Source organism: Tiliqua scincoides, chromosome 1 (assembly GCF_035046505.1).
Source record: "Tiliqua scincoides isolate rTilSci1 chromosome 1, rTilSci1.hap2, whole genome shotgun sequence".
NCBI lineage: Eukaryota > Metazoa > Chordata > Lepidosauria > Squamata > Scincidae > Tiliqua > Tiliqua scincoides.
In genome coordinates this window covers 221,363,395-221,381,463 of record NC_089821.1, presented here as the reverse complement: position 1 = coordinate 221,381,463, position 18,069 = coordinate 221,363,395, and the positions used below count along the sequence as shown (strand labels likewise).

Genomic DNA, 18,069 nt, shown 5'->3' with positions numbered 1-18,069 from the left:
TTGAAGTAAGGCTCTGTGTAGCATTTATATTAAAAAGAACGATCTAAAAAGGCGATAGCTCTCTTCAGGGCCAACTTCAAGCCAATTGAACCAATTGCTCCCAATTTGAGTCCTGTATGTAAGGGGCCCCACTAGGGTAATCTACTCTAGTCTTGAATGCAGCTTTATATTAAATGTGGTTAGATCAATTTTGACTGCTTCCCATTCTACAGTAGAGATATAAAGTCTATAATAAATTTTGTTTATATCTCTAAGATTCCACAAACTTTGACTATGAACCTCAGGCCCCACAGACAGTGTTTTCAATTGCACCTTGCAGCTCCTAAGGCTAGCCCTGACTCGCTTCAGTTTCTTTTGTAACCAATATACTGACCACTTGTTGTAAGAGGTGACTAAACAGCCACCGGGTAGATGGGACTCGTCAGCCTGGGAAGGCAGCTCATCTGAGAGAAGGAGAACTCTGACCCCAAACCTCCACTGCCTTGTGGCTACATCCAGTTATGGAAAAAGCTTCAGGAGTCAACCTCGAGGCAAAATCCGGAGCTGGAGTTCCTGAGGCAGTTCATGGCTGAACACAGTCACGTTCGGGCAACTCCTGCGATGCCGCTGGAACCAATCGTATTGGCTTCTGCCGCTCCATTGGACCATTTCAGCAACGTGGAGAGGGGGGATTTGCTGCATGGGTAACAGCCTATCCTCCATACCTACTTTACCCAGGCTTCGCGCACTGGAGAGGACACTCTGTTCCAGAGCCACCATTCAGAGCGTGACGCCATGGTCTTCCGAGACTGAAGGATGCCAACAATACTGACTATATCCCCATAAATGGGGTCATGGGAACCTTATCTGTTGTTTTTTTCCAATTAATTAAGATTAAACATTTAGCTATTAACAAACTACTTGAAGTCTACAATTCCCATTACTAGAAATGTTTCCTGGATAATTACTTAAGACAATCTGATTTCCCATGTAGTGTTAAAAATGCAACTCTTCAGGGCATCTAATGAACTAGAAATCTGGAATGTTGCTTATTATTTAAAACAACAAAAACAACCTTGAAGGTATTAATTTTGTCCATTCCATAGATTTGCTACATTGTAATTTTCTGAAGTTGCAAAGATCATTTTCTTCCAGGAAGAGTAGAGATGTTTTTGACTGTGAGGAATTGGTTTGCATACAGTACTTCAGTGCTATTGAGAACCTCATAATTTCATGTTTTTAAAGGCTTGCATCTCTTAATGTGCTGTGAATTGCCATTAGAGTTTCTCAGAAAGAAATCTATAAAATAATAGCAATATCTGGAGTTTAAGAAGCAATGAATAAATCTGTGCTCAGATACGACATATTTTAAAAACTTTAAATTTTTTTTTTTTTTTTTGCTGATATTTAAATCACTGAAAGTGCAGGGTTGGGAGAGATTATCCAATGAAAAATTGCATCCAGATATGCTGACATGTTTCTTATGATTTTACGACAAGGCTTAATTTTGTTAAAAATACCCAGCTAAGCCACAGTTCTTTGCCTTGACTGTACAACGTTTCACTTCAAAAATTTAGCACTCTTAACAATAATTTGACTGTTGTCACTTTGGTGCCTGGGTATATTTTTGGCTGCATAATGTGAAAAAATAGTAATTTATTGCAGTGTCTAGTATGACAAAAATGCAAAGTAGTAATTTGCAGAAAGTGAATTTGGATCATCTCAGGATGTTCTGCAATATGAAGCAATATGAAGAAAGACTGAATTTGGTGAGTGATAGGATTCTTATTCTGAAAGGGCCTATCTATAATTTGTGTAATTAAACTCAGGTTTTTCACTAAACTTTGTGGAGTAACTCAGGAAGCCCTTTAAAGAACCATTGGCTTTATTTACATATTTGCAGGAGAGTTGTGCTAATGGATTCTGGATACTAGATATGATGTTGTGTTTGCTTCATTATTGAGTTGCTGTCTGTTCTTTTCCACTAGCTGTATTCAAGCAATGATGTCATTTTGCCATAGAGCAGCAGTTCACCAGACAGTGGCCTGTGGTGTGCCCAATGATTGCATCTGGGTGCCGTGGGGCTGAAGTTTATTGTTCTGGTGCAAAGCAACTGGTTTTTGTGCCATGAATTTGTAGAGCTTTGTGCCGGGGAGACGGTTCTGCTGCTGATCACCCTGATTTCCCAGCAGAATCATCTCCCCAGTGCAAGGCTCTGCACATCTGTGATCATTGGGCACACAAGATCTAGCTTTCGGGCCTGAGTTCAGAGGCCCATGTCATAGAATAACCAAATAGGTAACAAGTTCTATTATGTACAATCCCCCATATTGAACTGAATAATTTTCCATCTTTTTTTCCTAAGATGAGAAATGGGAGCAAGATTAAAAAAAACAAAACGCAGTACCAATAATTTTCATATGTTATTTATTCTGATTTTGCTCATTGGCCTGAGGTAAAAAGAAAGAATAACAACATGAATAACACATAATAATAATTAATAGTACAAACATTCCTTGTTTGCATCTCCCAGTTGATTTCTTTTTGTGCTCCTGGTTTTAAGATGTACAAGGTCTCAATCTTTCTGGGGCTTGAGGGCAGCCATAATAGTACATGGGGGGTAATGAGTTTAATCTTCTCTTATATATGTATTTGTTTCTGTTGAGTGGGTCAACTTTGATGCCTCTGTATCAGTCCATATCTGCAAATTGATTTTTCATTATAGTGAATGTCTTCCTAAAATCCTTTTCATACGTAGAGGGTTTGTCGAAGTTACAGTCTGAGCTTTCTAGTAGACATTATGAATTTGCCATTTGTCATATTGTCTAAATGAGTCATAAAAGAACTATTCCTCTTATTTTCCTTTGTGCATAGCAGGCAGTGTAGAAATAAAAATGACTGGCTGCTGCTAGGTAAAGTGTGATGTATGTTTTGTTATCTACATGTTTTATTCTTGTATTTTAACACTTTCTAGCAGTTCTAGAGGAGATAGTTTTCCATTTTGTGTGCTGCTGTTGTGGGCATGCATTGAATCTGAGAAACATCTTGGATTTTACGGAAACAATAAAGAACATTGTGTCCTGTCAGGTAATCAGTATTGGGGACTGTTTTACTGATAGCATTTTTATCTCTCTATTCCTCCGAGGCACTAAGGGTGGCATATATGGTTGCCTTTCCTCATTTGATCCTTGCTTTTGGTGGTTCCTGAGGGCAGGACTAGAACTACTAGGTTGAAACTACAGTGAAGTAGTTTTAGGGAAGACAGGAGAAAGCATTTCCTAACTGCAGAAGCTGTCCAGCATTGGAACAGTCTGCCTTGTGCAACTGTATACTCTCCCTTATTTTCTAGGAAAGGCTGCCAGGGATGCTGTAGTTGCCTGTATTGAATAAGGGGTTTGACTAGATGCCCTCCAAGAACCTTCCAGCTCTGTGGTTCTGTGATGGTCCTTCAAGGGGGTTAAGAGGAAATTTAAAGTGACTTTAAGAAATACATGCTCTAACAGTCAAATCCTGACTAACAGATGCAGCTGTGGCAATTGAGTACTGCATCTTATTTTGGGAGGGGCAGTTTTTCCCTTATCCTGGGGTAATCCTTCACTACCCGAATGGAACTCCTTGGATCTATGCTAGCCATTTTCCTGGCGCAGAACCCAAGAGAGTAAGGGAGAAGGAAGAGAAGAGGGAATTGGGATAGGATCCTCATGCACACTGGTGCTGCTGGGATTCACTCCCTGCCTCTCTCTCCTTAGTTAGTTCCTCCCACTACCTACCCCCCACGACAGCTTACCTGTGCTTACACTGGTGGTAGACTGAGAACACTGCCGCCAGGTGGCAGTTCCAAAATGGCCACCAGCTGCATGTTTCAGACCTCATTGATAAATTAAAGATCAATAAGTCACCGGGCCCTGATGGCATACACCCAAGGGTTATTAAGGAATTGAAGAATGAAGTTGCAGATCTCTTGACTAAGGTATGCAACTTGTCCCTCAAAACGGCCACGGTACCAGAAGATTGGAGGATAGCAAATGTCACGCCTATTTTTAAAAAGGGAAAGAGGGGGGACCCGGGAAACTATAGGCCGGTCAGCCTAACATCTATACCGGGTAAGATGGTGGAATGCCTCATCAAAGATAGGATCTCAAAACACATAGACAAACAGGCCTTGCTGAGGGAGAGTCAGCATGGCTTCTGTAAGGGTAAGTCTTGCCTCACAAACCTTATAGAATTCTTTGAAAAGGTCAACAGGCATGTGGATGCGGGAGAACCCGTGGACATTATATATCTGGACTTTCAGAAGGCGTTTGACACGGTCCCTCACCAAAGGCTACTGAAAAAACTCCACAGTCAGGGAATTAGAGGACAGGTCCTCTCGTGGATTGAGAACTGGTTGGAGGCCAGGAAGCAGAGAGTGGGTGTCAATGGGCAATTTTCACAATGGAGAGAGGTGAAAAGCGGTGTGCCCCAAGGATCTGTCCTGGGACCGGTGCTTTTCAACCTCTTCATAAATGACCTGGAGACAGGGTTGAGCAGTGAAGTGGCTAAGTTTGCAGATGACACCAAACTTTTCCGAGTGGTAAAGACCAGAAGTGATTGTGAGGAGCTCCAGAAGGATCTCTCCAGACTGGCAGAATGGGCAGCAAAATGGCAGATGCGCTTCAATGTCAGTAAGTGTAAAGTCATGCACATTGGGGCAAAAAATCAAAACTTTAGATATAGGCTGATGGGTTCTGAGCTGTCTGTGACAGATCAGGAGAGAGATCTTGGGGTGGTGGTGGACAGGTCGATGAAAGTGTCGACCCAATGTGCGGCAGCAGTGAAGAAGGCCAATTCTATGCTTGGGATCATTAGGAAGGGTATTGAGAACAAAACGGTTAGTATTATAATGCCGTTGTACAAATCGATGGTAAGGCCACACCTGGAGTATTGTGTCCAGTTCTGGTCGCCGCATCTCAAAAAAGACATAGTGGAAATGGAAAAGGTGCAAAAGAGAGCGACTAAGATGATTACGGGGCTGGGGCACCTTCCTTATGAGGAAAGGCTACGGCGTTTGGGCCTCTTCAGCCTAGAAAAGAGACGCTTGAGGGGGGACATGATTGAGACATACAAAATTATGCAGGGGATGGACAGAGTGGATAGGGAGATGCTCTTTACACTCTCACATAATACCAGAACCAGGGGACATCCACTAAAATTGAGTGTTGGGCGGGTTAGGACAGACAAAAGAAAATATTTCTTTACTCAGCGCGTGGTTGGTCTGTGGAACTCCTTGCCACAGGATGTGGTGCTGGCGTCTAGCCTAGACGCCTTTAAAAGGGGATTGGACGAGTTTCTGGAGGAAAAATCCATTATGGGGTACAAGCCATGATGTGTATGCGCAACCTCCTGATTTTAGGAATGGGTTAAGTCAGAATGCCAGATGTAGGGGAGGGCACCAGGATGAGGTCTCTTGTTATCTGGTGTGCTCCCTGGGGCATTTGGTGGGCCGCTGTGAGATACAGGAAGCTGGACTAGATGGGCCTATGGCCTGATCCAGTGGGGCTGTTCTTATGTTCTTATGTTCTTATGTTCTTATGTTCTTATGTTCTTACACACACTGCTATATGGTCATTTATGATCATGGAAACTTTTGTGAATGTAAGTTTGGATTGGGTTGTAAAGTTACCTTTATAAATGTGCTATTATAATTATAGTGGCTAAAAAGGCGATTATCCTTGAAGTGGATAGGATTTTTGAAACAGATTTTTGGTGGCTCATGCCCAATATTATTAATTTTAGAGGACCTTCAAGATAGTTGTGATTACAGATTTTGCATTCATGAAGAAACCTTGCATTTGTATTAATGAATTAACTTACATTAAACTATTTAAGTATAATGAACAACAGTAGCAACAAAAAAGCTCTTTAATGTTAACATGAAGTTTGAAAGTTAAAGCCTAGCATTAGCGTTCTTTGATTAATAAGCCATCAGTTATTGCTCTGACAAATCTCTGTTGACTGGATTATTGCTTCCTTGGGAAAAAAGGTTTATTAAATTCAATTTTAAGAATCAAATGTGTGTACATATTTTAGAATTTTATGTAAGAGATCATTATAAATGTAGCCATTCAAAAAAATGATCTGATTAGGATATTTTCCCCTTTCTTTGAGCCAACTTATAAGTAAACAAAAAGTGCCAGATGCATTGGGAGGGGGGGAGGATGGTGGAAAACAATAGTGCAAAGTACACGGAAGCATAAAGTGAAAATTTAACTAGCCTAAATAATAGAAAGCAGGGCTTCTGTATTAGACCTGCATGCTGTAGCTACTAATTGAAAGAGGAAAAAGCAGTGCAACTTCAATGACCATGGTCTAATGAGAATGAGCTTGCTTGAGATTGATGGAGCTCTCCATGACTCCATCAGATCAGGTCAAATGCCAGGGGGCTACTCCTGGACCCAGCACTGTTTCTGGAGAAGCACATCATATTTGTTGGTATTAGTGTCATCATCAGCTAATGCAGAAGGCTTTTCTTCTTTTGGGCACTTCAGAGCTGCCATGCTGCTTATTCATGCTTCTGTAACCTTCAGGCTTAATTACTGCAGGAGGTTCTACATTTGGTTGCCCTCACAGATAACTCAAAATCTTCACAAGTCTGACTGAAATGGTGGCAAACAAGATGATTGGAGAGTGGATTGAGTGAGCAGCAGGTTGGAGGGGGGTGGCAGGCAGACATGGGGTTGTCAACCACTCATCAGTTTTCTGCTCTCTGCCAACCAGCCACTGAAATGATGGCTTTCAGTCTGCCTGCCACCCCCCTCCAACCTGCTGCTCACTCAATCCACTCTCCAGTCATCTTGTTTGCTGAGAGTGAGCAGGTAAAGGACTGGCTCAGAGGCAGCCCACACATTCCCCAAGTACCAGCATTGTGAGCTACTGTGCTGGCTAAGCAGGAAGGAGAAGCTGCATAATGATCCTCTTCTGATCAGTCCTTCCCAAGAGCAATCAGAGCAGGATCAGTCAGCTCTACTTTTTTCTCCTCCTTGCCTGCTGAGCAAGAAAGGCAGGTGGGAGGACTCGGAGCCTCCCATGTCTCTTACCTCTTCTCTTGGACTGTCTCATGCATTTCCACCTCTCCCTACTTGCTCTCTATCTGGGATCTGTTGAAACAAATAGGATGGATGGAGCATGCAGGGAGTCCACCCAGTGTGCTCCTCACTTCCTGTTTGTGAGCAGGGCTGGTGGTGAGAGGAGGTGGCAAGAAGTGAAGTGAGAGGACTTCAAGAAGAGGAAGGGGTCAGGGGGCTCTGGATTGCTGCACTGCACTGCACTGCACTGCACTGCACTCCATCCTACCTTCCTCTCTTTACTCAACTCACTGCTTTCCTGGGCAGCCGGACAAGCAAGGAGGAGGGGGGCAACAGTAGTGCTGGAGATGTGTACTCACCTGCTATGTTACTCACCTGACAGCAGGTAAGTAGGTAAGAGGCTGCACTGCTGCTGCTGTATTGTCATGCAGTAAGTTACTTAGGACTGAACCATTATTCATGTTTTAAGTACAGGTGGACCCTTGTTATTTGCGAGGGTTCTGTTCCTGGAATCCCCACGAATACTGAATTCCACGTGAAACAAAGTCACACGAAATTTGGGGTCCACCAAACTACGAATGCAACCGGAGCCTTCCTCTAGTCACGTCCGGAGTTGTTCTGGGGCCCAAAATGGCCTCTGGAGGTCCTAGAAGGGCACTTACGGTTTTGGGGTGAAAACCAGAAGTGTCCTTCTAAGACCACCCAAGGCCTTTCTGAGGCCCAGGGAGGCTGCACGCGGCCTCTGCAGGCCTCAGAAAGGCCTCTGGAGGTTCTGGAGAGGTGCTTCTGGTTTTCGCCCTAAAACTGGAAGTGCCTTTCTAGGACCTCCGGAGGCCTTTCTGAGGCTTGTGGAGGCTACACACGGCCTCCATGGGCCTCAGAAAAGCCTCTGGAGGTGGCTGTAGCACAGCTCCAGTTGCCTCCGGAGGGCTCAGGTGGGGCCAAGTCAGGCTCCACGCAAGTCCAAGGGATCTGCGTTGAGCCAGATTTGCAGATAGAAATTCTGCGAACAAACAGGCTCCACCTGTATTGTATAATGTGATTTTTTTTGTCTCCCTGCTATTTTAATTTCAGTGAATTTATGCCTTTTCCCAAAATGGTTCAGAATTGATATTTACAATGCTGCATCATTTTCATTCTAAATGCATAGAAGCACTGAAGCATTTGTGACCCTTTAGCCAACAGAAGTAATCCTTATTTTAGCCATTTACGCTTGTCACTTTTTCTTTAACTCTATTACCTTTCATCAAAATTCTGTATGAAATAAATTGGGAGCTGTTTAAAAAAACATACTAAGCCGGCGACAAGGAAACGTATCTTTTGTTTGAAACTCAAGTGATTTGGGGGTTTTATTTTTGTTTTTCAGAACTGTGACCTGCCTCAGCAGAGCATTGTTCATATTGTTCAAAATCCACGGAAAAACCACCATAAACAGGGTGAGACTGAAAGAGAAAATATTTGTGAAATCCCAAGAAGCAAAGGAAGAGAAGATGAAAGCCTCACTCGAGTGAATCTCAATACCAACCTTCTACCTTCTAACTCAGCTGGCCTTGCTGTGCTTTTGGACACTGTGGATAACAGCAGTACCTCTCCATCTAGTAATTCAGGTAACTTTTGGAACTTACACATCTCAAAATATAGAGTTCTTCTCTTCCAAATGATGGTTCAGTCTTCTGCGCAATTGAAAAATTGCAACTTTTTCTGCCTGTTTTGGTGAATCATTCATAGAACCCCTCAGAGATATGGCAGTGTAGTCAGTTTCCTTTAGCATAAATCTTTGCACTAAGGCAGAATATATTGCTCTTAACCAAGGCAAGGCGTGATTATCTTGAGATTACTTGACATGGCTGCTGCCATTTTATAGCATACAAACTCTGTTTGGGAGCCAACAAAGGCTGCAGAGCATCTTGTTTGACTTGTATGGGTATATGTTGAGTGTTCAGAATCACCTTTATTGGCATACATCCCAGAGTGTATTTTGTCCCGACAGGGAGAAAGTTGGTGTATTCTGCCTAATATCATTTTAAATAATAAATAGTTACCTAGTGGAGATGATGATACTCAGCTCTGGTGCATTATATCACTTATCACTTGGCTGACTCTGGCCCAGGGACATGGAGATATGAACTTATTTGTAACATTGATGTTTTAAATTTGGAATAGATGAGACCATAATCCTCCTTCCTCTCTTTGTGTAGAAGTCTCCTGGGTGGCTGATAGGAGATAGGTGGGCAATTCTAGGACCTGGGGAGCTATGGGAATTATGTAGTCCACGCCATCTATAACTTCTTGACTTGGTCTAAATAAAAGATTTTAGGAAACTGTAAGAACTCTACTTAGTGTAACCATCCAAGCTATTTCCAGGTCTCTTACCTTACATTCCTTCAAGATGACCATTATTTAGCCTTCCTTCTCCTTTCTCTAGGCCAGGGTGTCCAAACATTTTGGCAGGAGGGCCACATCATCTCTCTGACACTGTGTCAGGGGCTGGGAAAAAAAGAATTAATTTACATTTAAAATTTGAATAAATTTACATAAATGAATTTATTAGAGATGGAAGTTTTATGAATGAATGAAGGTCTTGCAATAGCTCAAGGCCTATAAAAAACCTTGCACAAAGCAAGGCCAGCCTTTCTTTTGCTGCCACTACTGCATCACAGATGTGAAACAGCAAGTAGTGGAGGGAGCCCTCATCCCACAGCTCAGGTGAAAGGTCGAACAGTCGTCCTCATACTGAAAGCAGTTGCGTCGGGTCAGCTCAGGCTCCAGCAAGTCTCCGGAGGGCCAGAGGCTCATTGGAGAGTGGGGGCTCCCTGCAGGCCTGATTGGGAGCCCCCTAGGGCCGCAGGTGGCCCCCAGGCCGGGGCTTCGGCATCCCTGCTCTAGGCTAAGAAGCCTAGCTATAGCACAAATATCAGATGGCATTAATATAAGAAAAGTTCAAGCACCAATAAAGACAAGTTCTGTGAGACTATAACTAAGAAATAATTTGCCAATGGGGTAGTCATATTATTCTGGGCCTCAGCTGGACACTTGTCACCCTTCTGACTCCTTGAAATGCAAATGCCTTCCACAATGGCGCTACAGAAACCATTACATATGCCACATACCACCCAGATTTCTCCTGAAATGAAATTGGAGCAAATGTGGAAACTCAGCAAAATATCTGAGGTGGTTTAAGGGAAGTCAGAATAAGACTAGCAAAATAACGTATGTGGAAAGGTCACTAGGTATAAAGTGGAATTTTAAGTGGATCTGGAAGTTCATTTTCAGGCAAAACATCTGAAATATTTGAGGGAAAACCAAAAGAGTTTCCATAAGTCTTCTGAATTTCTTCTGGAGAGATAGTGACTGGCACAGGATCACCCAGAAAAGTTCGTGGCTGAGTGGGGATTTGAACCTGCATCTTCCAGGTATAAGTCCAACTCCAGAAGTCTTCTATGCTAGTCTTCTGTGGACAGATGTTTTGTTTAACAAGATGGTTTATTCAGACTTGTAACATTAATGAAGTGATAAAGTCCAGAAAGGATTTGCCATATGAATATTTTGAGCATAAAGTCCAACTCTTTCTCATCTCCTGATCTAACCACTTAACAAAGATCATTTCAGGCAGGTCTCAGAAATTTCTGGGTGGCTTCTTAATAAGTGAAACAAGTTTGCCATGGGCCAGTAAGAGATTTTCCATCATGTCAAGAAATAGCTGGGCAAAATGTCGACAAAGTCTTGATGCACTAGGTTAGCGGTTCCCAAACTGCTGGGTTACAACCCAACAGGGGAACTAGAAATGGACCATTCCCCCTTCAGGGGAGTGGCCTAGGAATTGGACCCCGATGGCACCCCAGCGATTGCGCCGCCCTGGGGACCAGAGACATCTTAACATACTTGGGGATATCGGAGGGTCCTAGAGGCTTGCAGCCACCTCTGCAACCCTCCACATAGCTGCAATAAGCTCCAATCTGCTATCCGCACTCAGTTCCAGTTTCTGCAATCGCAAACCTGAAGTACGCTCCAATAGCAGAATGGAGCTCAGTGCATCTACATGAATGGTCGGAGAGGCAGCTGCAATCCTCTGGGACCTACCAAGAGGCTGCAGGACACCCCTGGATATGTTAGGATGTCCCTGGGTCCCTGAGGCATCGCGATGGCTGTGGCGCCATTGGGGCCACCCACCCTGCTCCTGTCCCAATCCTGCAACAACTTAGTGCTGTCCAAAAGTCCAAGCAGGACGTTGGGAACGGCTGCAGTAGGTTATAAAATGATGTGATCGCTACTGTCCACTGAATGTGGTGGGGGATCTTGAAGCAACAGCAAACAGCCTTTTAGGAGTATCGCAAATGCATATACCGCTTTATGGTGATCAAAGTAACTTTATATGATTTTACAAGATCTGCATAAAGTGCACAAATCACAAGAGAGGCACCGACTTCTGCAACGGACTTGATCAACCTCATGCTGCCAACTAATGATGAATGAGTGCAGTTGAGGAACAAATTAGTGCCTCACTTAATGATCCACATATCACATTTGGAATGAATAATGAGGCAGGAGGGGTGCCTTGTCATTTCATTCTGATCAGCTTCATGCAGATCCTGTCAGGCTGGGATGGCTTTTAAAGTTGTGTGACATACATTCTGTGTTTATTTCTCTAATGGCGCAATCCTAACCAACTTTCCAGCATTGACCTAGCTGCAGTGCAGACCCCAGGTATGGTAACAAACATGTCCTTACCTAGAGGAGGCCTCCTTGACTGCCTCCACACTGCAGGATGCAGTGCACACCCCACTAGCACAGCTGTGTCAGTGCTGGAAAGTTGATTAGGATTGCGCCCTAAGTCTGCCTGAAACATACATGCCTTCAGGACTTGATTTTTAATTATTTTTGTATGAGTATCACATTTATTTGGGATTAACACATAAATATTTGGCTGTATGGTGTGTTTTTAATAAATTCATCAGCCATAACAATGTTCACACTGAAAAAGTCAGTAAGAACCTTGATGGCAAGATTACAACACAGCAGACCCCTCATCTTCCCAACTAGTTCTTCTCATGGATCAGCCCAACTACATTTTTGTAGTCAAGAATAAGAATCTTAGGCTGAGTATCACATGATTGGTGGTTAATGATGGGCCATATCTCTCTGGTGGGGTAGCTTTCAGGATTTTTTTAAATTTCACCACAGTTATGGGGAGACAAGAATGGTATGGCAGTGTTGATAGAAGTACAACTCTCTCTTCTAGGGAGCATTGTAATGTCTGGTTCCTGTGTTCTTGAAGATATTTTAATGGAGAACAAGGCAGTACAAGTGACAGGGGCATGATATTTGGTTACGTTCCCTCTTAGAACTGATAACAGCCAAATATAACCTACATGCCTTTGTTATTTTCTACAATATCCTCCATAAGCTTTTTTTTAACACAGTAATAGGAAAAAAAAAGTTAGGCCAGCTCCCTAAAGTCACAAAGGGAGAAACTAGGAGCTAAGATTTATTAACAATATTTATATACTTCCTTCAACAAAAAAGTTTAAAAAGCAGTTTACAAAGAAAATCAAACACTGAGTGATGAATGTGAGCAAGAGCTTTTACATATGCTTGTTTTGGTTGGTTAAAGTGATTTAAGACCAAGACTTCTAGAAAGATGGAGACTTCTAGAAAGACTTTTGAAGATGGAGATGTCAGAAGAAAGTGGTGGAATCAATATAAACTATCATCATCCTTGTTGATTAGCTGTTATTCTACTTGGAATTTTAAAATTACTCATGAAGTCATGGAAAAGAAACTTTACAAAACTGTTGGATATACACACTGTGTGGAAGGTTCTGTTTTTCTTCAGTTCCTTTGCCTAAAGTTGATGTTATGATTCTGTAGAAATGGCATTTGATAAGAACAGTTGTTACAAAAAAGTAAGGATGCTTCTAATAAATAAGAAATAATAAACAGAACAAATTGCAATATACTGACACAGAGGTACAAAGCTACAAGCACTCCCAAAAGGCTTTTTCAAATAGCTTCAGTTGTTTCTTCTTCTTTTTCTTCTTCTTGTTTTATTGTTATTATTTTATCGGAGGGTGGCATCAATAGATCAACACAGGAACATAAACAACAACAGTGTCTTCTTTAAATATGCCTAATGAGCAAGGCTATCATTGTATAAAAAGTATTTCCCTGAAGTAGAATTAAATTTTGAAATGCATTGAGATCTTTTTCATTAGTAATAATTAGCACTACTTTTTCTTTTTCTTTTTTCTTTTATGTCATCTCAATTGAAATGATACTCTATTCATTTCAGATGTGATCCAGGATAATTCTGTTAGGGCCCAGCAGGATCCAGTTCTCCAAATGTTCAGGTTTCAGGTCAGGAGGTATGGGTGGTCAGTTTGAGTGGCCAAGGGATGTGTAGGGTGGTGCTGGCCACGTATGAGTCAAGGTCAGAGACAGCGGTCAAAGGGACTGGAAACAGGTAATGCAGTCCAAGATTGTTGGGCAGGTAGTTTGGTTCTGAAAGGCAGCAGTACCCAAGAAAGAAAAAGAAGCTAGATTTGATTTAAGCTAGAACTTAGAAGTATGCAGAATAACTACCCTGGCTGATGAGTTGCTGAAATTGGGGAGCTAAGCCTGATCTGACTCTGCTGAAATGTTGCAGCACAGTGTTCAGCCATTGTCAGAGTGGTGGCAGAGTGGAGCAACAAGGATCAGGTCAGTAAGTTTCCTCCAACTAGAAACCTTTTCCTGTACACTGCCCAGGTTATCCAGAGAATGAGGTTCCTGAATCCTGCTGCCAAGTTCCTCAGGTTGAGCCCACTCCTTCCTTTTAAAGTTAGAAAAACTGAGGGATTTCCTCCTGAAAAAAACAACTGCACTTAGATGTTGTTTGAACAAACCCTTTGCTATTACTTGTGTCTCTGTTCTTCTATCTTATTCCTTAATGCTACAGCAGTAGCCCATCTGTTTTTTCTAGTGGAACTGAAAGTTTTCCAGAACAGATGGGATTCTTAACAGTCACACACACACACACCCAAACACACACACACAAGATTCACATATGGATACACATTCCATTATGTGAACTGCAGAAGCTTGAGGGGGTGGGATCTGTCACTGAAACTGCTAAATGAGAAGATATACAGAAGATCTGATCATTAATATGTATGACACAATCAACTATCAGCAAGCACAGTGCTCTGAAACAGCGGAAATATATCTCAGACACTCGCCTATAAGTTGATCTCACAGATAAGTCGAGGGCAGTCTTGAGCCAAAAGTCATGGAATCTTCTATAACCCTCAAATAAGTCAGGGGTTAAACTTAGAGGGTGCCTGATTTTGTCTGATTTTACCTGAGGCCAGATTCTGAAAAATAACCTACCAGTAATTGTTACCGAAGAACTGTACTGTCTCTATTAAAAATATTGTCAAATGTCCTAAGACATATTTTTATTCATTAACTTTTTAAATTCTGGCCTTCACACCCTTTTTGTAAACACTATCAGAGTAAACAACATACCAGTAGAACTAGTAAACAACATACCAGTAGAACCATTAATCAAATCCTTTTTTAAGGTGTCTGGTGTGTTAAGCCAGAGGTTCTACATATAATATACAACTTGTAACACATAACTGGGAGTATGCAATTCAATTCACAACTATGCAACTATACTGCAGATAGTTGCAACCCTACTTACTCAGAAGTAAACTCATTGCTTTCCATGGATGTTATTCTTAAGTAACAATGCACTGAATTGTAGCCTGGGACTTTGTTTCAGATTGAAATGGGGATTCCATCCTGATGTTTTAAAAATCAGACCCTAAACTGAGGGGGTGTGAAATTCTTTGACTTACCAGGAATGTTCTGAGGCAGTAACCAAAAGAAAAAAAAGCAGGCATTTTACCTTCTTCTCCAAACTGGAAGGGAGTTGAAGGTGCTTATGGGAGTTGTAGGTTTTGAGAGGAGTTCAGTGCTGCACTTGCATAGCATAGCTATAGTTTCCGTAAGTGCCTTCACTTCTCTTCCTGTTTGAAGAAGAAGCTAAAACGGCTACCTCTGAATACCGTAATTACTAGTAAAAGTTCTCCTTTTTCCTCCACCCCCGAGTCCTGCTTCTCAGCCCAGTCCCACCCACACTTCCCCAGACAGCTGCTAAGCTTCCCGGAAGCTTCGACTTTATTTAATGTGTTGACCCTTGTATAAGTCTACCCTGGTTTTCAGGGTCAATTTTTAGGCATAAATTTTTCGACTTAAAGGCGAGTGTATGCGGTGTGTGCTGAAAATTAGGAATGCTTCTTGCCCCAGAACAGACACCCAGTATCTGAAAGAATGACCTTGTTTGTCAAAATACAAATTGAATTGGACCCAACAGAGATTTTCTCTTAAAAATTGCACCAATTTCTGTCTGTGAATATTAAGGAGTTAAGATACACAGACAGTCCTTTGGGTTCTTGGAGGAATACTGTAACAGGTCCACTTTCCATTGAAAACTGATCTGCTACCAGCAACACAAAGTGGCAAGACTTGACTGAGACAAGGTGGATGGAGAAAGTAGTTAGTGAGGTTGACCCACTGCCAGTGAAACATAACTCTGGAGAATTAAACTAAAGAAGCAGAGCAATTGTTTTGGGCCACGGCCAACTAAAACAGAAAGATCTAACTGAATTGACAAAAGTAGTGGCTTGCCTCTACACCAACTTGCTGCCTAAGCTTGAGGACCGTGGAATAAGGGATGGGGGCTAAACAATATATCTGCTGTAGCTTCCTAAAATGACAAGAATGAGGACCCTTTCCAAGGCCTCAGGCCAGACTTTTCTTTGTTTAGATGCTGATCATTAGACAGCATTTTAAAACATGTTTTGTGTCTGACTTTTGCCTAAAGCAAGCGAACAGCCCAAGTTTCTGAATTACTTGTCATATTTCTAAAACTTATACTGTCAAATTAGTTCCAGGTCAAGTGATGGAATGATGTACATCTCTTCTTCTCCATTTTAATGTGGCATTAGGCTGAGCACTTTTAGACCTAAAACAAACTGCTGCTGTTTTTTTTTTTCTTTCTTCATCATCTTGTGAACTCCATCAAAATGTGAGCACTGATCCATCCAAAATGGCCTCCAGCATAGCATGCACATCTATATTGACACTGTGGAACATGAACCTGTATAAATGCTCAACTACTGAACCAGAGAAAACGGAGACAAGTACAGTGGCACAGTTATTACTGCTCATGACCTGTTTTCAGCCTGCTGCATCAAACAATTGAATGTCTAAGAATTTAGCTTGAATATATATATTTTAAAATCACTTCTGTGTTCAGAGCTGACTTTTGCTTTTTTCTGTGACTGGCTTTTTCTTCACACAAGGAAACAAGGTCCTTGTTTTTAACATTACAATGTATTTTGCAGTTGAATCAGCTTTTGGTCCATGTTGATCAGTGTGAAAATAATTGCAGGGAAGAAGCTGTATCTTCAATTTGCATAAAGTAATTAACTTGTCTTTTTAAAGGTTTATCAAGCTTTAGTCTAATGATTACTCATAGCAAAGTGTTTATCATAGGTCAATCTTTTGTGGTTGTTTTCCCCTGGAGAGGAAAAAAAATACATATTTTAGCACTAATTCAGGCTTGGAAAACTACGTACAGCAACATATCTTCAGGCAATATGTTGAGACCTGACTTTTCTGCTCACCTTTCAATGGGGCGATGTTCAGCAGTAGTGATGGGGTTATTTAGCTGTGACTTTTCAGTTGTGGTGTTCTGGTTCTATTTTATGCTGCCTTTTTAATTAGTTGGGGTTCTGTTTTTTATTTTGATTGTGGTTTTATAGTTTAGTTTTATGTTACTATGAACTGCTTTGGGTTGACTTAATAGGTACGAAAGGCAGGGTATAAATGTTTTAGAATAAAATAAATAGCTTGTTATGGAATCTATTGCTTACAAATAAAAAGATAAATAGTTCAGTACACAATAGATTAATGTAATTCTTATAAATTTAGCCCTTCTTGTGGATCCGTGTTTAGAGAAATCTCTTTAGTCCTAGCAGAGGGGATGTAGAAGTCTGGGGGGTGGGGAGGACGGTCAGGGTAGATGTGAGAGGAGAGAAAAGGCTGGGACAGAACAAACTTAGTGCTCAATCCCATCCAAATTTGCAGCACTGATGTACCCTTGCCAACAGAGCATGTGCTGCATCCTGCGGTGGGGGGAACTGTCAGGCGGCTTCCTCAAGATAAGGAAATGTTTGTTCCCTTATCTTGGGGCTGCATCAGTGCTGGAAAGTTGGATAGGATTGGGTCCTTAGAACATAAGGTGGGAGAAGGGGAGACTGAGCGCCAATTACCTGAATGGTGAAATCCTCACCTCTTGGCTATAACCCTTAAAGCCCCCTGATCCGTATTGGCATTCTGTAGCCATTCTCCTACATGAGGGTAAACCTGAAGAAGCCTCTGTTCCTTGTTTTCACCAGAGATCTGGGTCTTTGGGCTGGATGAAAACTCCCTCAGTTAGTACTGTATTATTTACTTTAGCAGGACAATTGTTTCAAAGCAAAGCATTGTTATGTTGGATCAAGAAGTAATCTGCACAGGCTCTGATTTGTTCTTACTGTAGTAGCCCATGGGAGGAAAGCCCATTTACTTGAATACACCACAGGCAGAGCGATCTTGAGAGGCAATCTTTCTTTTTGACCCTTGTGGACGGTCAGTTTTCACTACAAGGCAAGAAATATGATTATCCTTCATGCAGGCATACCTGGACAATGTGCCGCAGAAAGTGTCACACTCCTTAACTTGGCCCTGTGAGAAAGAAGGCTTTTCCAAAAGAATAGGAAAGTAATAGCAAAACTGTGTTTGGTTTTTTTACTAATATCTTTGAAAGTTAATTCTTACTTGCGGCATGTTTCCTACTATCTTTATTGATGGCTAAAACTTCAGCCTGAACTCTCTGTCATAATTTTAAATCTTGAAAATTAGTATCCCCCTTTGTCCTTCTAGAAACAGAGGAAAGTGTTTTTATAAGACATTAGCATAATGGAACCTTTTCAGTAAA

General features: G+C 41.8%; 1 protein-coding gene across 3 annotated transcripts in view; it reads left to right on the top strand.

The window, feature by feature from the left end:
• Positions 1-18,069, top strand: part of PRKN (parkin RBR E3 ubiquitin protein ligase) — an 862,188-nt gene that overhangs the window by 286,963 nt on the left and 557,156 nt on the right. For all 3 annotated transcript variants that reach the window (XM_066616280.1, XM_066616288.1, XM_066616297.1), the window contains one exon: positions 8,410-8,650. In XM_066616280.1, coding sequence (XP_066472377.1) covers positions 8,410-8,650 — 241 coding nt within the window. The remainder of the gene's footprint in view (positions 1-8,409; positions 8,651-18,069) is intronic.